The following is a 24,899-nucleotide window of genomic DNA, read 5'->3' on the forward strand; positions in this document are numbered from 1 at the left end:
TACTCAGATGAAGTGAAACAGAAAGTAGCTAAATAGTATTGTGGTTAGTTTGAGATTAATAGCCTGTTTTAATTTCTTGCTTGGTAAGCTTTCTTTTAAATTATGAAACATGCAGTAAGAGAGTTGCTACTATATAGTTATTTATATATCATGAAAAATCTCAAGTTCTTGTTTCTTAATTAGCCTGTGAGTCATCTGTCAATCTTAAAAAAAAAAGCAATGCACAATATATCTCAAAAGAATTAAAGTATATAATAATTAAAGAATTCTTATACCATTTTTCTCATTTGTAAAATCTATTTCTCTTTGCAGATTTAATACAATTTCATATTATGTGAAGCAAGTGCACATATTTAATTTTGTTTTTATGATACTGTTTGATGTTTGTTATTATGATAATGTTGTGAAGGTATTTGAAATGTAATATGTAATGTTTTATCTAATTTCCAGGAATAAACCGTAAAATAACTTATTCCTTTGTTGATTCTGCCAATGGTAACTTCACCATCGATAATCAGACAGGAATTGTACGCCTCCACAAACCCTTAGATCGTGAACAAGTGGCATTTTACAACTTGACAGTTCAGGCTAGTGACTACGGAACACCTCAGCTCTCTTCTGTTGCTACTATTCTAGTCAGAGTACAAGATATAAATGATAATCCACCAGAATTTGCCCAAAAGTTCTATCATGCTAATGTCTCAGAAAAAGATGATGTTGGCACAGAAATTATTCGTGTCCTTGCTACAAGTAAAGATACTGGAGTGAATGCAGAAATCACATATTCTATTGTCAGTGGAAATGATTTTAGTGTTTTTATCATTCACCCAAAGTCAGGTATGACTTAACTTTTTATTATTGCACATGTGATTTTATGGAGTAAAACAATATACATGTATATGTAAAGGGTATATGGTATTACAAGAGAAAAACCCAGAAGAAGGGGGTGTGCCTGTAAAATACAAATAAAAACTTTTGTAACCCAAAAGGGATATGCCAAGAAAGTAACAATTAACATAAGAAAATAAAAAATAGATATAACTAGATTTCTTATTTTTCTGCATTCAGCATGCATCAAAAATATTTTTATTTATCATATCTATGTTGGAAATGTTTTATGCTTGCTTAAATTTATGTTTCCTGTAAATGTAAGTTTTCCATAATTCTCTTCAACCTTCTGTTTAGCAACTCTACACAATCTGATATTGCACATACAGTTTTTTTCTCTTTATAAATGTTCGATATTTTTCATTTCCACTGGTGAATAGTTGAAAAATTAAATCTTGTTTTTGCTCGTGAAAAAGTTTAGAAGAAAAAAGTAAATGTACAATAGAAAGATAAATGTAGAAGACTTAGAGCACAACTAGTTTACTAAGAAATTTAACTTTGGCAAGATTGAGATCTGAAAAAATTAGTTACATGGTATCTCTAGTTTTGTCAGCAGTTGCTTTATGTTTGAGATCTATTATTGGTTGATATATTTCCATAACACTGAGTTTGCGATATGAGTGTTAACTATTGTATCAGAAATAGACAAATATCACAAAAAGTACTAAATGATCTTTCTCTAATTATAATTGTGATTTGTAATAATAATGATGTTGAACACTATATTGTTAATGGAAGGTGGTAGTTCTACTTCTTTAATTAGGATAACACCTAAAATTTGCAAAAATCTTCTTTTGGCATGTATCAAAATTACATTTCATATAATTATAATTAAAAAGAGCATCTTTAGAAAGGATGAGTTACAATCACTGTACACCACAGGAATAAACAACAATAGCATTAAAACCATGCTAAGCCTATACTGTATTCCATAAACCACCCAGTGGCTCAATGGTAGGTATGGTGGCTTATAATACTAAAAACCAGGTTTTGATGCCCATGGTGGGCACAGCACAGATAGTCTGTTATGTAGGTTTGTGCTTAACAACAAACTAAACAAACAAATAGGCATTTTGTAATATGCTGTCATTTTTTTTTTTCTAGAAATTTATTATGCTATACAAACTTATCTGCAGTACATCATATTATAAAACCCACATCAAAGAAATGTACTGTGGATACAAGTACTACTGGGTTTTATAGTTACATTAAACCTTATATAATGTGTTTCTAAAAATCTTCTAACTATAATATATATATATTTATCTGGAATTTGTACTCATGCTTATTTTAATAATGATTTGTGGTATCCAGCATGCACTTAGACATCTGAATTTAAGTAATGTATTGCACATTTCCTTATCTCAGTTGTTTCTACAAAGTCAAAAAGATATCTAATAAAAATATTGCAAGAAATGTAAGCAGCACATGTTGTAATGTTTATTACAGTTATTGTTTTCAATTTTTATATCCTGTTTTCTCACTTAAAATGATTTTCTAGGAGTCATCTCAGTAGCAAAACTATTAGATTATGAAGAAGTCAAAGAATATTTCCTGACTATTGAAGCCAAGGATGGTGGAACGCCACCACTTAATAACCATGCCACTATTAACATATCTGTTATTGATGCTAATGACAATCCCCCTGCTTTTAACCAGCCTTCTTACCGAACTGTTATAAGAGAAGATGCATCTCCGGGTGATAAAATCATACAGGTGAGTTCTTTAGTTTGGAAATAAAACCTTTTAATTTTTTTACAAATTACATAATGTAATTACCATAAACACTTTTATATCATATCAGAAGTTCCTCTTCTTTAAAATAAAAATTTTCAAAACCTAATGTTTGAGAAAATTAAATTTGTAAAAGCTTATAGTATGTTTCATTGTCTCAATTATAATTTCAAGAGTAAGGAGGAACCCCTCCAAATCCCTTCCCAATTAGGAAAAAAAAAACCTGGTCTACTTTGTACATGTTCTTTGAAACATCCAGAAGAACATCATTTTATATAAATAAACATAAATAAAAAACTCACCACAAAATAATATACAGAAAACATCTTTTAACCTGAATTAAAGGCAATAAAAAAAAATTGCAGGCTTCAGTTCCAAACTAACAACAGAATCTTTATTGCTATTATTATTATTATTTTTTTTTTAATTTTGTTATTCTCTTACTGGTTGATTTGGCATAATTATGATATTGTAAGTTTGATTATCAAAAAAATATGGTAAATAGCCAGTAAGAGCTGTTAAGAACTCATTATACTCTCACCGATAAGTTTTTTGCTAAAGCTTTTATGTTTTAGTTCACTTAGTTGAAAACTTGATATTTTTACATTTTCTTCCCTTTTTTTTTACCCTCAGGTGAAAGCAAGTGATATTGACAGTTTTCCAAATTCACGATTATCCTACTCCATCATTGGTGGTGACAAGCATGGGCAATTTATTATTGACAAAGATAATGGCTACATCATAGTGGCTTCTCAGTTGGACAGAGAAATGGTAAAAATATAGAAATGATCAAATACAAGTACATAGATATCCTTTCAAAATCACCCTTGTTATACATACTTCTGTGTTATAGGTTGAGGGAGAGCATTTAGTGGGTTTTATGTAATTTGATTTTAGAAATCTAATGGTTAACAATCATAAATACTTTATTAAATGGCTGCTTAATATTTCATTCTTCAGACTTATTTTGAACCCTCACGTCTACACATTTCATTGTACAGAGTGATTTTGTTTTTGTTTGTTGTAACACTCAGAATGAAGAACTGACCAGAAGAACTGGGTGAATTCATTCAATTTTATGTAAAATACACAAGTAATCACCAGTGTTAATTAGTTGAACTAATTATGATACTGATAATATTTTTACTTAAATTTTTTGCGTGTGTCACATTATTAGGGACCCTGTAACCAACAAAGTCCTCATGGACCCACAGTAATATGTTGTTAAGTAGTTAAAAAAATGCATTTCAAAATATAATAGGACTCAGTTTGACCCCAACAATTATACATTTAATGTATCATCCTTCCTATGTACACTTGTATTTAACCCTATAAATATGAAGGTGGTCAATGTGACCAATCTTGGAACTGTAAAAATTGACATAGAATAACTCTGAACTTACTACATGTATCTCTACAAAATTTGGCAAACTTTTATTAAACATTAAAAGTCTGTTGTACAAAAAAGTCTAAGTTTTTAATAAATTATTTCAACAGAATATTTGACTGTAACTTTCCAAAGTCTTTACTGAATCAGCTTGAGTGAAAGGTGATATTCATGCTAAGAATAAAAATAGTTTTTTCATCTTACAGTTCTTATGTTTCATTTACATAACCTCTAGAACCTTCTTAATGAATATCAAAAATTTGTTTTTGGTAAAACTTTGTATTTTATCTCTTACTTTCTCTCTCCTAACACTAACTGTAGAGAAATTATCAATATACAGTGAAATGAAAAGTTGAAAAATATGAAATAAAATATCATTTTTTTCCTCCCCACTGATTCCACTATTTATCAGAAAATTTCATATTACTTAGCAGTTTCAACTATTAACCTTTTCACAGCTGCTTTGATTTTATGGTTTTATTATTGTAATTTGTACTTACTGGAGCAGTAATCTTATTGGTAAAAGCAATAAATCATAGAAGGAGCTCATTAGCTGTTTCCCATAGTGCTAATTGTAAACAGTACCTGATCTGAGGGTTATGTTTTACAACAAACTTGAGCTAGTGCAATTTTAGACATTTTACTTTTGTGAAGTTTTCTTTTGCTAAGCAGAGAAGTTCATAATTTTTACATCTTAGTTACTTTGTTTAAAAATATATAACAATAGATAACAAATACACCTAAACATAAAAGATTTGTAATACTCATTGCATATCCAAGCTTCATTGAGTGTCAAGAATTTGGGTGTACAAAACGAATTTGTTTCTTTCAAATATACATTTTATAACACAAAACATATATTGGTCACTAGAATAGAAAGTCTCAAAACTACCATAATTTATCTGGCTCTCTAAGTAAGCTACAAATAGGTTAAAACAATTCTGTTACTATTTGAAGTACCAAATTTGATCAGCAAAGACCAAGAAATTCTCTTCGACTAAAGGTTTATAGCAGAAAAACTGAGCACAGAATTTTAAGATTTACATAGAGGAGAATCTGCTATTTCTGTTATTTATAAACATGCTCATCAGCTATGTAAAGTTGATTAGTAAGAGATTAGTAAGTAAAGTTAGAGAGAAAGTAGAGGGACTTCTCCTGTGGGTTTGTTAAATTTATTGATATTTCAGCAAATCAAGAATTCAGGAGGAGGAGATTCAAATCTAAAATTCTTGATTGTAATTATGTACAGGTTGTGTTTTTTAATGGAAAGCTGCAGCAGCCTGTTTTAGAAGTTAGAAAATTCTGAAGTGGAGAAATTGGAACTCAGGCATATCATATGATAGAGAAAAATGAAGATTGAGATTTTTTAAATATTTGTTTTGAAATTAAGTAGTCAAACTTGTGATAATTTAAAAAGTTGAATTATAAACTATCTTTTAATGCCAAGTTTATTGATATACATTGATAATAGTTATTTAAGTCTTGAATGCAACACTATTAAAGGTTGTGACACGCACACATTGACAAACCTAAAACAAAGGTTGTAGAAAGTGAGTTCACATACCATTCTTCCACTCTAGATCTATACTTAATACCTCATTGTTTTATTCTAGACTTCTAGTTAATATCTCATTCTTCTGTTCTAAGTCTTCACATGGGTTTTTTATTGTTATTGTGTACTTTCAGTCATAATTCATTCTTCTTTTGTAGTGTCTAATTATTTTCATTTATTATTTAACCCATTGAGTGCTGATTCACCTTATAGGGTACATCCAGTCTGCCTCTGGCAGTTCAATGCAAGTGTGCCATATACGATGTATAGCTTGTACACTTAATATTTAGATCAGCTACAGTCAATGGGTTAATAGTTGGAATTTCTTCTTTGAAAATTAATATTTATGTATATTTACTAATTTTGTTCTGCCACTTTAGATTTCAACTTATGTTTTGGAAGTGGAATGTAAAGACAGTGGGACTCCTTCCTTATCCTCTGTTGTCCTGGTTAACATTGAAGTCTCTGATGTCAATGATAATCCTCCTGTATTTTCACAAGCAAACTATACAGCCATTGTGCAGGTATGAATTTTAACATTAATTATTTTTGTATTTTTTATTCTTGACCATCTTTTGAAATTAATAGTTTTATATATGTGGTGAAGTAATGAAATAATCTTTAAGATTGAAAGCATTGTAACTGGTCTATTGAGATTTTCTTGAAATTTAAGAAAACACTTCATTGGTCATCAATGTCATTTTTATTATTCTTCTGTAAACTGTATAAAGTATATGCAAGTATGTGTAGCCAACTTGACAAAGGAAGGAGTTAAAGTATATAATAAAACTTGTTTTTGCATACAAACAAATGAAAAAAGAATAAAAAATATTTGAAAATTGTTCTTAAAATTATACTAATAGTAGAAGGCTGTTTGATATGTGTGAAACGTAAGTATAATATTTCCAAATTTAACACATTTTTGATATATTGAGATATAGAAAAACATTTTTAGCCTCTTTATATTATGATTTTCATATAGTATTTTAGAAATTTGCAATAGATGTCACTTTTTTTACTCTAACAACACATGTTTTATACCCTGCATACATCACTGAAGGTGTTACAGAAAACCAATTGTTTTACATGTTTCTTTATTTCTGTATTTTTTTTACCAGCTTGATAAACTGGACACATTAGTAAGTAGAGAAATTTAGCACGTTTTAATCATAGTATGTCTTGTAAGTGATGAAAGCATGGTTATTACAACATACATTGACTTTTATGGCAGTGCTTGTGTTCAAATGCTTAGTTTGTGCTCTCTTCAAGTTTTTTTTTTTTCATATCAATTTCTCTGAACAAGTTTACTATTTATTATACAATAGTGATATTAGTAACTTAGTGATATACAATAGTGATATTAGTAACTTAGTGATATACAATAGTGATATTAGTAACTTAGTGATATACAATAGTGATATTAGTAACTTAGTGATATACAATAGTGATATTAGTAACTTATTCCGAAGTGGAATTACTTTATATTTCTACCCAGTTATGGAACTTAATACTTCATTACAAATTTTTTCTACTTTTTATTTCTTTCTACCAACGTGTTTTTGTGTTCGGTTATTCATTTTGAATTCTGAATTCTAAGTTACCACTTTGGAGGTTATATCTTCTATCAGTACATTTACACAGGCTTCTTTTACAAACTTTCTTGTATACTTCAGTGTTGATGCTTTGAATTCAGACTTTTGACTGGTTGTTATTGACATTTTACAATTGAATTTACAGAACCCATATGTCAACAGAATAGTTAAATTTTACTTGTTAAGGTTATGATTATAATGCATGTAAGATTTGTGATGTATTTTATTAGCTTCAAAAAATGTTAACTGAATATATTTTTTATTTGTTTTGTTCTGCCCATATTTTACTCTTAATTTGTTTTTAGAACTAGATGATTAACTCAATTAATTTATATAATTGATTACATCTGAGCAGCAAATACATTGATTAGTTTTACATTAAAGAATCAATTAATCAAAACTATAATTAAATTGATTAATGGCACAAAAAACAAACTAATTAAAGTTAGTGTTTCTGATTATTACTGTTTTTGATTGTTCCAACTAACTATCCAAATAATCGAAATATTGCTGTTATGATTTCTCATTATTATTTTGAAGTAACTCATTGTTGTTCAACTTAATTGGTAGTGTCATGACTCACAGAAATAATCAACTAATCGAAATGAGTATTTCTGGTTATTACTTTTTTTCAGTTATTCCAACTATTCAAGTCTCATGGTAGAATTGATTGTAATAAATTAATGAGTCTAACATTAATCATTTATCAAATTTCATTAATTACTCATCTGTAATTGCTGTACAAAGTTATAGCATGATATCAGTTGAGGGATATATACAAGATTCTCATGAACCTGAAAAATCAAGGAAATTAAAATTGGTTAGGGGAAATGAAGGTAATTGGACTGTTGGTCAGGGAAGAACATTTTTCCATGTTACAGAACGTTTAAATATGGAATAACAATACAGTAGTGAAATACAGAGTTTAAAATGTGAATTTTTTTATAATCACATGACAGAAACAACCATCAGAAGGTGTACTCTATTAATTACAGTTGTAACTTTAAAAGTAAGCTCATCCCGAAAATTCAAATATTTTGCAATGTGCAATAGCAGAAATTAGTAATGCTGGACAGGGATTGGTGGCCCTGTAAAAAAAGAAATTCATTTCTATCAAGACTTTGTTTTTCTAACATCATGAATATACACACATATATATATATATATATATTATATAAATATTTGGTAATGTTCCTGGGTAAAGTTAGTGAAACAAATATAAAAATTTGTGTGGGATCCTTGTACATGTTGCTTTGGAGCTGAACTATAACAACAGATAAAAATTAAAGATGTTTCTTTGTACATGCATGTTGAATTTTTATGTCCTCAGGTGGCTATACATAGAATATACTTCTTCTCCAGAAATGCCTTTTAAAAAGTTTCCCAAAGCTAACCTTGTCTTTGCGAGTTCTAATTTCAGTGGTTTCAACTACACAATTCCAAAGTAAATAATATATAATACTTGTTTATTCTGATTGTTTTCAGTTCTTCAAAATTATAGAGACCTAGAATGAAGATTGTAAATGCATTTCATCTCTTCAGTTTAATGTTACCATACGTTAATCAATATCTTTTTTCTATTAATAGATATTTTCTTTCCTCAGTTGAATATCAATTCTTTAACTGTGATTAAATTATGTTTCTTATTTTTCCTATTATGCATAGAGAGACAAAAAACCATAAGATTGAATCAACATTAAGAGAAATAGTTCAAATAGTAATAAACTAACTTATCAAATGGAATCCACGTGATGCAATGTTTTTCTTTACCTTTTCTTACAATAACTTTGTACTTTGTATTTATTGATATTTATAATTTCCTATGAACATAGCCCATTAACCGGATGTTTTACTTTTTTCAAAAAAAAAAAAGAAATTAAGACTTGGGTGGGGTGGCTGCACTACCTTTACCCAATTGGCTACACTGTTTTGTAAGTGTTTTGTAAGTAATCTGATGGATGTTCCAAAGTTAATAATTATGACGCTACTTTAAACAAGTTATGTTTTAGTTTTATTACAAGCTTTAATTGACTGACGTGGCCATTACATCTATTGCTACTACTTGAATACCACTGTATGTGAAAGAGGTTGATCCATTTTGTATATAACTTTATTATTATGAACACTGGTTTTATATATATATATATTTTCTAGGAGTTGCTTAACTTGTGTTTTTTTATTGTAAGGCTTGAGTTTATGTTTATATCTTGATTATTTTTTTTCTGTATTCACACGTACATGTTGATTTTTTTCTTCCTATGAAAGTATCTATACATTTAAGAAGTCACTTGTCCATTTATTTGTGAAAAATGAGTTAATGTTTTGAGAATAAATTATTATATTATTTCAGGAAGGAAAGCAACGAGGTTTTACTATACTAAAGTTTTCAGTCACTGATGCTGATACTCTTCCAAATACAACTCCATTTACATTTGACATTATCTCTGGAAATGAGGATAAATCCTTCCGTTTAGTCCAGCAAGATGCTTCCTTACGTACTGCGACAATGTTCAACCATAAGTACAAGAATGAATATATCCTCTGCATCAGGGTTTCAGATGGTGGGATCCCACCACTTAGTAGTGATACTTGGGTAACAATCCATATAATTGAAGAAAGTCAGTTTCCTCCTTTGGTGAGTTCTTTGGAAGTTGCCGTCAGTTCATACATGGATGAATTTCCTGGAGGAGTGATGGGACGAGTTCATGCTACCGACAGTGATCCCTACGATAAGCTGTTTTATGACATTGTAACACCTCATAAACATTTATTCAAAATTGATCCAGAAGATGGCACATTAGTTGCATATGAAGGATTGGATGTAGGGAGCTATAGAATTAATGTAAGTGTCAGTGATGGGAAATTTACCACATATGGAACTGCGTTAGTGGAGGTGTCTGTTGTCACAGAAGAGGCTGTTAAGAATAGTGTTGGAATAAGTTTGGATGATATTACTCCAGAGGATTTTTTGCTGTCTTACAGGAAAAGGTTCCTGAGGGCAGTTAGAAACATTTTAAATGTAGGCTTCCAAGATATAGAAATCATTAGCATGCAACCATCCTTAGAAGAATCAGTTAGAAGTCGTAGAAGCATGAGACAAGATCTTGATGTCTTGTTTGCAGTAAGGAAAGGGTTGCAAAGTTTTTATCAACCAAGTATAATTTTAGAGAAGCTAAAAGAAGAGAAAGCATCTTTTGAGTCAATCATTGGACTCCTGGTTGTAAAGGTAAAAGAAAACAAGACTTTTCTTAGGTTTTATTGTTCACTTTCATTTTGTGCCTCAAGTACTTTTCCTTTTTTATTCCCTTTCTAGCTATACATTTATTTATTCATTTGAAGAATGTTGAATTTAGTTTTTTAAATGGACAAGTTTTACTTCTAGTTTATTTAATGTCATATTAAAAGATTCTTTAACTTGAAGTCATTACTTCATTATTTTGAAATCAAAGCTGATCATGCTTATATATTTTATTCAGGTTACTGAAGACAGGTGCACTAAAAATTATTGTGACCATGGAGAATGTGTTGACAGGATTATATTAGACAAAGTGCATGCTATTAGCATCACAACTGATTCCTTGAGTTATGTTTCTCCACAACATTATAGGAACTTGGAGTGTCTCTGTGAACCTGGTTATGGTGGTATGTATTCTTTTTCATTTCTAGACGTAAATGACTACCTAAGGATGGAAAAATATTAACTTCCATTTTTCAAGCACAAATGAAAATATTCTAACTTTTGCATTACTTCTCTTAATGAGGAAGATCTGTTTTTTGAATACCATATTTTTTCATTTAACTTCTTCAAGAGCAATACTTACATGTTTTTTTTTTAATGATAAATGTATTGGGCATTCTATGTTTACTACAATTTTATTTCCCACAAAACCCAAATAATTATTAGAAGAAATATTTGTTCTAAATTTACAGATCTTTGTTGCACGTTAAACACTTAAAAAAAAAAATGCAGACATGCAATTATTGCATACAAATTTTGATTCAGGAATATTTTAACAAAGTAAAGAAAAAATGCCAAAAAGTATATAAACTTTCATATTTATTATTTAATTGGAGAAAAAAACAATTAATTTGACAATGCATTGTTGTGAAAATTCCATGGTATATAACCTATTTTTTCTCACAAGGAAACCACTGTGATCTTGAAGTGAATGAATGTGCTCGCCGACCTTGTCCACAGTATCGCATCTGTGTTCCATTTGGGTCTCTACTGGGTTATACATGTAAATGTCCAGATGGGAAAACAGGTACCTTTTGTGACATAGAAAGAGGAGCTCCTTGTCAAGGTCCTTCATGCTATGAAGGTTAGTTTTAAAAAACCTAATTTGTTTTACATGACATACACAAAGAATGAAGTTTAATACTTTTATATTTACTGATGAATAAACTAACAAGTTATATGTATCTCTGAGAGTTTATTAGCACTTGTTAAGTAATAAATAGTATTAAATTATAAACAAGAAAAGTTGACATTTACTTGTTATAGATTTTCTGTGGAAACTGACACAATAATAAGTTTTTAGTTAGAAAGGATTATATCCTGTGATGATTGTAAAGTTATGATTAAAAAATAAACTCCACATTAAACATACTTTTTCCTTATTTTATCAAAGAAGTTCTTAACTGTAATTTTTCTTTTCAACAGTTATGTCTTACTAATTGCATATTTTTATAAATAGATAATTTGAAAGTTTGGGAAAGATTTGCCACTTAACTATAAACTTGTGTCATCCATCTTATTAAATATCGGAAAGTTCTTTTGATAGACTGAACTTAACTAATATATATAATGCATCAAGTGAAGGCTATAAAATATGAGCTGGTAAATTGAAGCTTTTACTATTCAATACTTTGTCAATTTGTTATCATAATAAAGCATTTCTTATAGAATATCACAAGAAATAATACTGTAGAGTGAAAATAATAATTATTATTTTATTTTCTAGTTTCAAAAATATGCCTATTTGCATTGTAGATTTTGAACAAGTTGAATTTGAATCTATCAAAACATGTACTGTTGATGGAAGTTGTAGACATAGCACCAGTAATATATTTTCCAGAGTTGTTTGATATGAGGTTATTTTGTTATGAGAAATTCTGATTAGTTTCTAATTCTTTGTGACATTTTAAATTATCACAAATAGAGATGAATAATAATGTAAGATCTAAATAGCTGAAGATATAATGTACACCACAAAACATACACATTTGTAATTTTCCTAATAAATGTTTGTAGTGCTCTTAACTTCTAGTTATTTCAGTGTAAGTCTGATTAAAAAAAAAGACACATTCTTTTAACTTATATGTTAAAACACTTTAAAGATGAAATTTTATTGTCTATTTTGGGAAATGAGGTAAAATGATCTTACGTAAAAGCACAAGGCCGATCATGTCGGCTGCAAAAGTCATAGTAATTAAACCACATCTAACCTTATGTGTAGTATGAGAATCTTAAAAGTATATCTTAATAACCATATTCAAAAATTTAATACACTTGTAACTTTTAGCAAATCTTATCATTTATAGTAATAAAGGTGGTATTTTAAAGTTTTATATTTTTAAACCTACTATGTATCTTAAGTTATAAGAATTTTTCTGTTATATTTCAAATCTATAAAATTATACTAATTATTACTTAAACTCTAGATGTTGTTGTTAATAAGTTCTTTGGTATTCTAGCAATTTTGCTGCAAATATTAATTAAATTTTTTAATTAGTTTAAAAATGAGTGTAAATTATCATTACATTTAAATGTGTAAATGCCTATTGTAATTTTTGTTTTGTGAGGAATTGAAAGATACATGTAGTGTATAAGTAAGCATCTCTTATAATAGCTGTTCAATTTAGTTGGTTGAGTAGTTTTTTTTTTGAGAATGTTTGACAAATATGCATATGTACACCCATTCTATAACTGTATACAGATAATTAATTAATAAAGAAAATTAAAGCTAATTGTTTTAAAATTCTTTGTTTCTTTTATCAAAATATAACATTTGTGAATCATTTTTTCTATTAGAGAAACATCCAATTTACTTCAGCGGAAAGAGTTATACTCAATATGAGCTGAACATCCCCTTGAATCGACACTTAAGTGTTGCTTTACAAATCAGAACAAAATTAGCAACTGGAAACTTGATGTATGCTGTTGGACTGAGAGACTATAGCATTTTAGAGGTAAAAGTTCTGTTTATTAGGTGTTTGTATTATATGGTAACAGTTTATTCTATAGTAAATATTTTCATCACCTAGAGCTGGATGTAGCTTAGTATTTAGGGTGTGGGTCTCTCAATTCAAAGACCCATGGTCCTCATCCCATTGCAGAAATATCATATTCCTGACTTTGAGGTGGTGGATGAGTTATAAGAGTGATGTTCCCACTGTTTGACTGGAGTGTAGCTCAAGGGAGTTGGTTGTGGGTACTGTTGACTACTTACCTTCTCTCTAGTCTGTCAGTTCAGAATTTTTGACAACTATCACTAGTGCAAATATCTAAAACAAACAAGTCATCACCTCAGCTCTATCCTTGTGATAGAATAATCTATAATATGAAATATCTCTCAAAAATTTGAATACAAGAATAAATCTTTAAAGTACTGTTAAGGACTATTTGATTTTTGTAGTACTTTAGGTTATAATAAAATTTGGAATTAAATTCTTATTTTTTATACCTTTAAAAATGATGCATTTGCCTACTAAAGAGACCATTCATACTTCTGTTAATTACCATCAAATCATCTCGCTGCTTTAATAGCTAATGTTAAATTTGAACTAACAACTATTAATTCTATTCATAAATAATTGGACATGTTATAGTAATTTTCTTATACTTTGATGATTTCAAATGTCACTTTCATGTTAGAAAAGTCTAGTTTTGTTTAATGATGTGAATGCATTATATTTGTATTGAATAAAACCATTTACCATCTGTATGAAAACAGAAAAAATATTTTATGTTAAAATGTGAAGCTATATTGAATTATTTAAAATATTCAATTCTCTTTAACATAAATTATCTTTATCAATGCACTTCCAAACCGGTTTGACTTTGGCAGTGGTGAAGGATTGATTCGGGTTGAAAATGTGAAAGTGAATGATGGACTGTGGCATGAAATAAAGCTAGATCGGCGTGACAATTCTGCAGAAATAGTTGTTGACAGACAATTTAGAATATCAGGAAAAGCTCCAGGTGTTCATGAACTCCTAAACTTGGAGCGAAATGATATTTTTTTTGGTGCTGAAGTGCAAAGTATAGCTCTGGATGATGTAAGAATGGGATTCATTGGATGTATGGATGATATCCGTGTAGCAGGTGTTTCACTTCCACTGCATTCAGCAGTAAGCAACTCTGTTGCAACTCTACGAAGGTAGGAGTAACTGACAAATACTCATTTGTTTTTTAACTTTTTAGCATACCCAAACCATCAGAGAAGAAGAATTACAACTCATGAAGAACTTATAAATAACTCCAAAAGATTATTTCTACTTTATACAGCATATCTGTAGAAATCTTCCACATATAAACTACTCTACATATTTCATACCTAAATATTACAGTGTTTTGTTTTGTGACGGTTATCTATACACGTTTTTATAGATGGATCATGATATCACTTGATAACTTGAATATTAAATTCCACTAGTCTTTTGCAAATCCTGAAGTAGGATGATTATCACAGAGTGTAATCACTTAAGCTAGAATGAACAAGTTCAATTGAATTTATATCTTCAATGCAGAAATTGTGGTAAGCATATAGCTAAGTTTTAAGTTTCTCATATTTGAGCTATAACTATCTATTTTCCCTTCAGAAATCAGTGAAGACATAATATCCCAGTACTTATTCTATTTGTATAATTTTCAAGAATGTTGTGTATACTGCCATAAAAACCTAGTGAAATTATTATTGCAGAAACTAATATTCTGCTAGTAATTATATAGTTTTTATTAACTACGTATTACCCTTATTAGCATAGTGAGGGTTTCACGCTTTGTTATAATTTTAAGTTTTGATTCTACTAAATTGTGTGCAAATATGAAAGTTATTTTGTAGTCTTCAGAGTAAATTGAAATAAAATGCATCATAGACTATCAAAATACTATAATGCAAGGTCAAACATTCTTTACTTTCACTTTTGTAAATTAAACTGGAAAATGGTTTTGAAGCTTAATCTCTGTATTTATTTTGTACAATAACTTGTAAGTAAGTTTTTCTAAAGTCGGTTACAAAATATGTTCAAGTCCATATGATATATTTTTTTTATAAGTTCCCCACATGTGCACTTTAGTGACATCTTTTTTTTTATAAAGCATTTTGAATAGTTATTAACAATACTGACTTATTTTAATGTTGTAAAGATTAACAGCTTTATAAGTACATATTAAATAACAAAGAATGAACACAAATATGAAATATTTTATTTGTTCTTAATTACTTAATTTGTGCTTATAAAGCTGTTAATCTTTACAACATTTGTAGGAAGCACAAAGTACTACTAAACTTGATTATTGACTTGTTTACTCTAGATTTGTTCGTGTGGATTTCTTTTGTGGTGCTCTGGTTGATCCAGGAGTGTGTGGAAGTCAACCTTGTCATAATGGTGGAACATGCAAGGATTTAGGAAATATCTTCTCCTGTCAGTGTCCACGTCGATTCTCTGGTTCTCGGTGTGAATATGATAGCAATCCATGTGCCTCAAATCCTTGTCTCTATGGAGGAATGTGTTATAATGACAACAATGACTTCCATTGTAAGTGTACACCAGGTCTTACTGGTAAGAGGTGTAGCTATGGTCGTTATTGTAACCCTAATCCTTGTCAAAATGGTGGCATTTGTGAAGAAGGTATTTCTGGACCTATTTGCAAGTGTCATGGTTTTCATGGAAATGTTTGTCAGTTTGATATTGACGAATGCCAAACACATCCTTGTGCTGTGGGTTCTACATGTATTAACTTTCAAGGAAGCTTCCAGTGCCATTGCCAACCAAATATGACAGGACCTTTATGTACAGAATCTCGTTATACCACCTCTATAACATCAACTAGTATGAACATTACCAAGGAAGAAATAATTGGCATTGTTGCTGTGCTTGCTTTCATTGTCATAACTGTCATAATACTTGTTTTTTGCTGTCGTTTCTATCACCGTAAACGTCACCGGAGACCCCAGAATAATACCTTGCAGGAAGATTCAGCTAATGAAATGATACTTAAAAATGCAGTAGGAAAGGACAACTTCAGCAGAATGAGTAAAGTGAGCAACTTGGAAGTAACACCTTTTATAAGACCAACTGTTCCTCCTCGCCCTGCTTCATACACACCCAGTACCCAGGAAGCTTTGAATGTCATGAACAATTTTGATACAGTTCGCAGCTATGGAAGTGCTGCTGATGATCTTGAGAGTATCCCACGTTATAGCCATGAATACTTACAAAACATCAGCAAGCCAGTTGTAAGTGTTGCACCCACTCTTCCTCCTCCTCCACCATCCAATTCTGCATCTGACTCTGATTCAATAGTCAAAGAAGGATGGGAACATGAGAAGGAAAAGGCAAAAGAAATTATATATGAAAACAAGATCCAGAATGGTAGGTATATAACTATGATTTAATGGAAAAAGAAAAAAAAATAACAGCTGTTTTCTCTATTGATCCTACTTAAAAAAAAAAGTGTGGCATATTTATAGATTTAAGAAAATGAGTTTAATTTTCGGCATTTCCTTGGTGATAGTAATTTTAACCAATTAACTTTGAAAAGGCATTACAACTTCTACTGTTACTACTACTACTACTACTACTGATCTAAATCAATCAACTTTCAATTCCATTTGTATATGAAGGAACAAGCTAGAAAATAATCCAGTAAGGGTTAAGTGTTGTAACTTGAAATAATGTAAGATAAATTCAAAGGATTTAGTAGAGTTTGCTTGTTTAACCAAAATTGATTGAAGTAGAAATTCTTCTTACATCCCTTTTAATTTTTTGTTAGTTCTTATTTCTGAAACAGCTTGAAATTAAACATTGATATAAATGATGCTAATGATCTGATTTAGTATAGACAATTTTTAAACAAATTATGAAGTTAAAAGTTGCCCAAATTATATTGAAATCAATGGATATAGAAACAAAATTATATTATTAATATTAATTTCCAGTCAGAGCAAGCTATCTACTTAGAATGAAACTAAAAATCAATCTGGTAATGAGTATAGCTAAATAAGAGTATTTTTCTTACTTCCTTACCTATAAAGATTAGAATTCATTGTTTCATGAGATGGGTCCCTAATTATTAATGGTATTTTTGGCCAACATCGGAGATTTAGGTTAGTCTAACAACGTAAAACAATTTCTTTAATAAAAATTAAACTTAAAAATAATAGAATTAGATATATTCAACATTCTAACCAATATTACTGTTAATGAAAGTGACTTATGAAAAACACAAGCACTGGCTGTTGGCTTCAAGAACTGTTGAAGACTTGTTAATTTACTTTGAGGATGTTCACAAGTTTGTCAGTTTATTGAAATGTTATTATATGCTCTGCAGTGCTCCTAAGCTAATTTTAATTTAACCCCTAATGACTCTTGTTTTGTTTTTTATGTGGATTCATTAAAACTTTATCAGTGCATGTATGCAGTAATCACAGAATAATCTTTACTTCATTAAAAACATTAGAGATAGCATGTTATGGTAGAATGTTTTATGTCACCAGTGTCACCACAGTATACAGTGGTGAAAGTTTGTCAAACTGTCATAGATATATTAGTAAATGAAACATGTTTATCTGACAACTGACCTAAGTGATGAATTTTTTTTAACTTCCTTTGTTTTTCAAGTTTTCAAAACGAGGATATGGTTATTGGGATCCTTTCAGACTAAAAATATAGAATTAACTACTTATGTTAAAAGTTATGAGAAAAATAGTACATAAGTCTAACATATACTGTATTAATCTGTTTACAAGATGATTAAGAAAAGAGATAAAGTACTAAGTTAATATTAACAGTTTTTATTGGGTTTATGGCTGAAAATATTGTTAACAGCAATGTACCAACTGATGAAACATACCCTCACCCTGCCACTCCTTTTTGAGATTGAATGCATTTATATTGGATAACGTAAAATTTCACCTTTGAAAACTCAGAAAATCCTTCTCAGATCCAGAATGATCAATTATCCATATCATTTTTCGTAGTGTGATGAGTCTCAACCTTAAAGTGCCCACTAAATTTAGTACAAATCCGATCACATTTTACCGAGTTATTAACCAAAAAACCGCAAAAATGCCCTATCTCCCCATTATAAAAAATGCTTCAAAGTGATCCAGAATCTGAATAGGAATCCTGACCAAATATGTGGAGGACTGTCCCATACTGATGTTACATCTTGTATAAAATATTTGTGTACATTGGTTTATTAGTTTTCGAGATATGTGTATGAAAACTTACACACAGACCTGATTACAATACCCTCGCAGGGATAGGGTAATAATGCATTCAAATCTTTATGAGTAAGAACATAAGAAAAGTATAGTTGTTTAACTATGCTCATTACCAGATTAATTTTTAGTTTTGCTCTAAGTAGGTAGCTTGCTCTGATCAGAACTCAATATTAATTGTACATTCTAGTTGTAATTTAGAATCAACAATGAAATAGGTATTATGTTATAGGAAATAAACATTTTTGTAATTTTTAATATTTTATCATTTTTTTTTTTATAATGAGTAGTGTTAAATAGCTAATGCAGAAAAACAACTGATTGATTCTATGCCCACTAACAAAGTGCTAAAGCGTTTGTATGATTAATGTGTAATCATATTTTTTACTTGTTACTTCAACAGATCTTAAATCTCAAAAAGTATTGGATCTTCCTCTACTTCCTGTGGTAGTTCCAGTTCTACCATCTAGGGGACCCTCAAGTCTCGGGATATCATCAGAGCCTAGTTCAATGGAAGACCTCTTAGGTAAGTGTAATGTTGAACACCATAAAACTATGGACAGTCTTAAAGAGGTTTTGTATTTTGAGATGTCTTGCTGTGAAATGTTTATAATTTTGTTTTTGATAGTTTTGGTTTTAAAACTTCAGTAAGAATTACTCTTGGAAAGTTATTACTGATTACAAATCACTGGTTATCAATGGTCAACTTTCAGAAATTTCTTTAAGGTTTTAAATTACATTAGTGATTTATTCTGTAAATCGAGTCATTTAATTATGATTTTTTCTTCTTATCACTGATTGTTAAGATTTTACTAAACAAAATAACTTGTAAATGGTAATGTATTATTGTATATACTGAGAATAACAAAAATGCATTAGAAGTATTGATCCAGCTATTAGTCATTTACTAAATGTAAGGTACATATCTAAGAATGTCCTAGATATTATTTTAAGATAATGCAGTAAATAGGAACTTATTATCAAATTTAGTTTAAGATAGATATATTGAATTTTCTATGTCTTTACTTTTCAATGTTAAATAATTGTGGATTTTATTTGTACTAATACTGTCATTGCTGTTAGGGGAATTATCTCTAAAAAGCATTTAAATTTTTTTATCTGCACAAGTCATTGGAATAGGCTATACATAAAAAACACTACTAATCATGTAAGCCATTGTAATGAGAAACACATTAGGAAGTTTAAAAGTAGGCTTACGAATAGTTGTATACCATTTTAGGCTGTACATAGTTTTACCATTCAGTCCAATGTTGTCCCAGTATTAACTAATATCTTTTTGATTCCATTGATTTTTTTTGTTTGCAATGGGATGACAGTAATTTTACAGAAAATTAACCAATGTGATTAAGCAATCCTTGGTGAAATATAATTTGTTCTCATCATTTAATTTAAAGCACTTACACTGGTTTAAGCATTTCATAGTTATTTGTACATATTTATTCATTTCACATTTAAAAGCTGATTGATTAAATGTAAAATCATTAAAAATATTAACAAAATCAGTCTCTGTGGTAACCAAATGTAACTTTCTTGAATCAAGATTTTTTAAAGTGAGAATTATTCTGGTATTAGTTAATTTAGTTTTTTTTCTTCCAAAACATTGTGTGAGTCATTTATGTATGCCATCTTTTATCTGAATTTTCTCTAACTCTCTTTTTTATTCTCAGCACATCCTGAAATAAAAATCATTGGCAGTTAGGCAAATATTTGGTGCACCTAAGAAATATTTCTAGTCATGTCAGTTGAAACCAGACCAATGGCTAATCAATGTTTAGATAGTTTGGTTTATCATCTTTGTCGACCAGATTATCTTAAGGCTCATCTGACCTTAATTGAAACTAATCTCAGACTCTTGGTATACACTGAAGTTCTCTACATGTTTAACTAGCTGGTCTTTACTTCCAAAGCAGTTAACTCTGTTTCAAACCTCACATAATACTCTTTCAAAATAAAAAACCACCAGCACATTGGTGTGACAGTTAGTATATACTGATTAACAGTAGTTTTGAAAAATAGCCAATAGTTTTGTGAATTGAGTAATGACTATATATAAAAAATATTTTTAGGGTATTCTGTATAGGAAAATCCTACACCTTAACTTAGTGAATTGAATTAGTATCTTATCTTTAATCATTTTAGTAAATAAACTGAGGATTGAAATAAATTCTGAAAAATATGTAAGGTGAAACTGAAATAGTGAACAACAAGGTAACTTAGAAAATAATCTATGTAACTATTAACATCTAAATGTAATTTTTTTATTAGATATACAACTTTATATGCTGTCATGTTATTAGAAAAATCTAAAGTTTAATAGTTTTTTTTTTTACCTTGGTGATGGGATAACCTCTTTTCTTTCTGTGTTATTACTCTGCTGTTTAAAGTAGGTTTTGAACTACTAATTAGCTATGTCCTTGTTTTCATTCACCTCAGACCAGCCAGAGGAGAAGAAAGTTAAGGATTCTAAAGAAGGTAGAGGTTTTTCCAAAAGCTTTTAAACCTAAATAATTACTACTCTAGAGCATCTTCTTTGTGTGGCTCTTGTTGCACGATAATAGGCTGGAATCTTTTCTCTCTCCATTTAGAAAGAAGCAAGTGTCCTGTTAGTTATATTTTAAACTTCTTTTTCATCAGCTTATCCTGTTTAACCTCTTTTTTATTCAGCCTTTCCTCCCACATACTTATCTGCATGCATTAAGTATAATCTGTTAGATTTAGTGTCTCAAAATAGTCCAAATGACTTCATTCAACTTTGCCTGCAGGAATATAATTAGGGAGTTAATTTCTTTGTTTACAGTTACAGATACTAAAGAAAATAACTAGCTGAAATATGTCTTAAAATGTGTGTGTGTGTGTGTATTATATATCTTCAGAAAACCATTTTCTGGTAATAAAAAAATGAGATTTTTGTTTAGTAACTACTTTAAAAAAAGCTTGTGAATAATTAATACTATAATAATAGTGTTGCTGTAAATAAATATTTTGACCTGAAATCATAATTCCCTTATTCATGTATAATTTCATATAGCAATAACAGCTGTAGTATAACCTGCAAAGTTGTGCTTATTAATAGTGATTTTCAATCATGACCAAGAGCAAAAAAATAGTTCACCAGTTAAACATCAAATCATTGAAAAATATTATGATATACTGCAGAAAACAAATCCTTTTTTTCATACTAATTAGCAAAAATACCTACACCAGGACTGATATTTATTTCCTTGTCTTAGTGGAGATGGTGACACTAAGTAGGAGCAATGGTTGTTAAACTTATAAAACTGAAAAAATTAATAAGGAGTTTCAGAATCACTTTGGGACATACCCAAGCCACCCTGAAAGCTTATTTTCATGTATAAGATGTATCAATGAGTATGTTTTACAGACTTCAAAGACACGTTATTTTTGGCACAAATAGTCCAGCAGGGGGAATAATGCGTATATTAAATGCACAGTTTTGATCATTTTTAAAGCTGTGATTTGTTGAAGTCTTTCCCTAATGCCACAAAAATATGTGTACAGGAATATGTTAAGAGTACAATATCCCACATCTTCACCACACTTCTATTTAAATGGGTAGCAAAAGATCAATTGTAAAATTGTTTGTAGCTAGGAAAATTAAAACCATAAAAAGAATACTGTTAAATATGCTTATACAAAAGGTAATTCAAAAAAATTTATGTTTTTGACCTTTGATCTTTCAATTACACAACTTATTCATTTCTAATTAGTAATTCATATGCCACACTTTGGAATATTTACTTTGGATTAAGAAGCTAACAAAAAAAAAAAGAACTGAGCTTAATTTTAAAGAAAAATTTAAAACAAACATCTACAGAACTACACTTTATAGATGCATTGGTTTTAGTTACCAAAAAAAACGATAAGTTTCAAAACCCTTTGTTAATTAATGAGGCAAAAAAAATTGTTTGAACATTTCTGCATAACTCGCAAGTCATAAAACCAGTACTTTTAATCTCTTTAGTCCTACTATACTGAATAAAAATATTTGGGTATGAATTTGGTATTACTGATTATTAACTGAAAGTAGTCAACTCACAATTTTATTTTCTCAACAGCAGCATATTTTACAGATAAAGATATTTCTTTATTTCAGTGGCTAATTCTTTGGGTTTTCTAACTCAACCTATACTAATAATTCATAGAAGTATCCATCTACTATTAGTCAGTTATCATGATATTCTGAAGGACTTTTATGGCTAAAACAGAAGGGGAAAATTTTTCTTGCACTTGTATTGACATGTTCTTTTTGTTTGTAAGAGTAAGATTTACACTTTAGTTGCTCTGGTTGTCATAAAAAAAAAACTTTACAAAAGTCAAATTTTCCTTTTAGTATAAGCAATATTTGATTTAATTAAAAAAAAAGTGAAACAGACATTATTATATAGTTTACTTTTTTTAAAGACAAGATAACTTTTTTAGTTTAATGTTTATTAAGAGATAACTTCTTATTTCACATGTGTGTTAAATTTCTTTCACTTGAAGTCTTCCATGAGACTTAAGTATAGTGATAAAACCTTAGAGCAGCCTTTTACTACAGTAGCTGGAACAGGATTGAAAACCCACTAAAAAAAATTGCATTTTGTTTACAGTTATGCTTATTTTATTGTAGGTTACCACTGGGATTGCTCTGATTGGGCTACTAATCAGAAACCTCTTGATAACATCACCGAAATCTCTTTGAAAGAAGTTCCGGATTCATCCAGTGTTCAGAGTGCAGATACTCATAGCCAAAACAGTCAGATAGAGTTACTCCCAAGTGAAGATAGACACGGGCTCTTTAGAGTTCAAGGTACTGATGAAAGTGTAGATGTGGACTTTGCCATATCAGACATTATTGGTGGGTCAGAGTACAATGACAGTCAAGTGGATGATGGTCATCTTCAGGCCATTTTAGAATTAAGTGATATGGACTTTGTTGATGGAGAGGAATGTGCTTCTTCCTCACCTTTTAAGTACACCTGCCACCCTAACCAGTATTTACCAATTCATGAAAAACTCTGGAACAGGCCTAGAAGTCGTAGGCCAACTACCTGTGACCAGTCGGAAGATATCATAGCTTATGGGTTTCCACCACAAGGAGGCAGAGGATTCATGGTTGATGCAGCTGGAGATCTACCTCAGAACTCTAGACTGGACTGTTTATCAATGTCAGCAGGAGGCTACACTTCCACTAATGCTTCTTGTTCTGACCTATCTGCTAATGTATGTGAAATAGAAGACAGTGAAGTGAATAGTGATGTAGAAATTGACTTTAGCAACAGGAATATATCTAATGGGAGAGGAAGACAAACTATTGGAACTGTTATCTAATGTTATTATCAGTCTGTCGCTTTTTTTTGTACAGGTGATTACCTTCAGCCTTGATTTTCTTATCTGTTAAGTTACAAAAAAAAAGCACATTCTCAAAAATTTCATACAACATCAAAAAAACATGAAGAGAAAAGCTTTGCTGGGCAACCTTCCAAAAATTTTGAGGAAGATGCACACTGTGCCAAAAGGTATTAATATTTCACTCAAATTGGGTAGTTCATCAAACACCATGCTGTGAATCACACAGGTGACAATGGGATTAACTATGGTTAACTTGCTTCCATTTTTTGTTACAGTTATAAAAAAAAACATGTTCATTCTTGCTTTTAGTCTATTAGTTAAAAGAGACTTAAGAATTTATAGATAATAGTTGTTCAGTTTTCAATTACTGATTTAAAAATAAGCATTTGTGTACATAGTGTTAAATAAAATAAAATAAAAACGATTGGTGACATTAATCTTTAAGATATAGTTTATAGGCTTTGTATTTTAATTATTAAAGTTACAGTAAAAAATGAAATCAATAATTATTTGAAGTTGACAAAGTAGAGTATAGTTTATACATTTTATTTAATCTTGCAACATTTGGTAGTGGCATAAATGTTTTTATGTTACATGCATGTTACATGATTGTTGTATTGTACCTAAAAAAAAACTATTTTAGAAACCATTATGAGTCATTCATGTTTTAAAGTTCAAAAGAATCTATAGATATTATTTCTGGTGGAGGGTTTTGGTTTCCTGTGATATTTTTTTTAACCAGAAACCATTACAATTTGATCTAAGTTGTATGCTTAATTTTTCAACTAAAACTTGCTTGATTTCCCGAATATCTTAAGTTTTGTAACAAGTAATTATTCTCTACCTTATTTTGTTAAGATCCCTGAATTTTGTTTAGTTTGTGACTAAATTATATATGTATAAAATTCTTCATCAGTGGCTAT

General features: G+C 29.7%; 1 protein-coding gene across 4 annotated transcripts in view; it reads left to right on the top strand.

The window, feature by feature from the left end:
• LOC106458452 (fat-like cadherin-related tumor suppressor homolog) overlaps positions 1–24,622 on the top strand; it is a 171,380-nt gene extending 146,758 nt beyond the window's left edge. For 2 of the 4 annotated variants that reach the window (XM_022384954.1, XM_022384968.1), the window contains 14 exons: positions 451–837; positions 2,390–2,604; positions 3,256–3,393; positions 5,942–6,085; positions 6,680–6,700; positions 9,504–10,379; positions 10,630–10,795; positions 11,299–11,475; positions 13,188–13,361; positions 14,199–14,535; positions 15,693–16,753; positions 19,007–19,129; positions 21,058–21,096; positions 23,255–24,622. In XM_022384954.1, the coding sequence (XP_022240662.1) occupies positions 451–837; positions 2,390–2,604; positions 3,256–3,393; positions 5,942–6,085; positions 6,680–6,700; positions 9,504–10,379; positions 10,630–10,795; positions 11,299–11,475; positions 13,188–13,361; positions 14,199–14,535; positions 15,693–16,753; positions 19,007–19,129; positions 21,058–21,096; positions 23,255–23,955 (4,559 nt within the window). In that variant the 3' untranslated portion in view covers positions 23,956–24,622. The remainder of the gene's footprint in view (positions 1–450; positions 838–2,389; positions 2,605–3,255; positions 3,394–5,941; positions 6,086–6,679; positions 6,701–9,503; positions 10,380–10,629; positions 10,796–11,298; positions 11,476–13,187; positions 13,362–14,198; positions 14,536–15,692; positions 16,754–19,006; positions 19,130–21,057; positions 21,097–23,254) is intronic. The other 2 variants (XM_022384974.1, XM_022384960.1) reach the window with 2 other exon arrangements.
• Positions 24,623–24,899: the final 277 nt, after the last annotated feature.

Source organism: Limulus polyphemus, unplaced genomic scaffold, assembly GCF_000517525.1.
Source record: "Limulus polyphemus unplaced genomic scaffold, Limulus_polyphemus-2.1.2 Scaffold23, whole genome shotgun sequence".
Taxonomy (NCBI): Eukaryota; Metazoa; Arthropoda; class Merostomata; order Xiphosura; family Limulidae; genus Limulus; species Limulus polyphemus.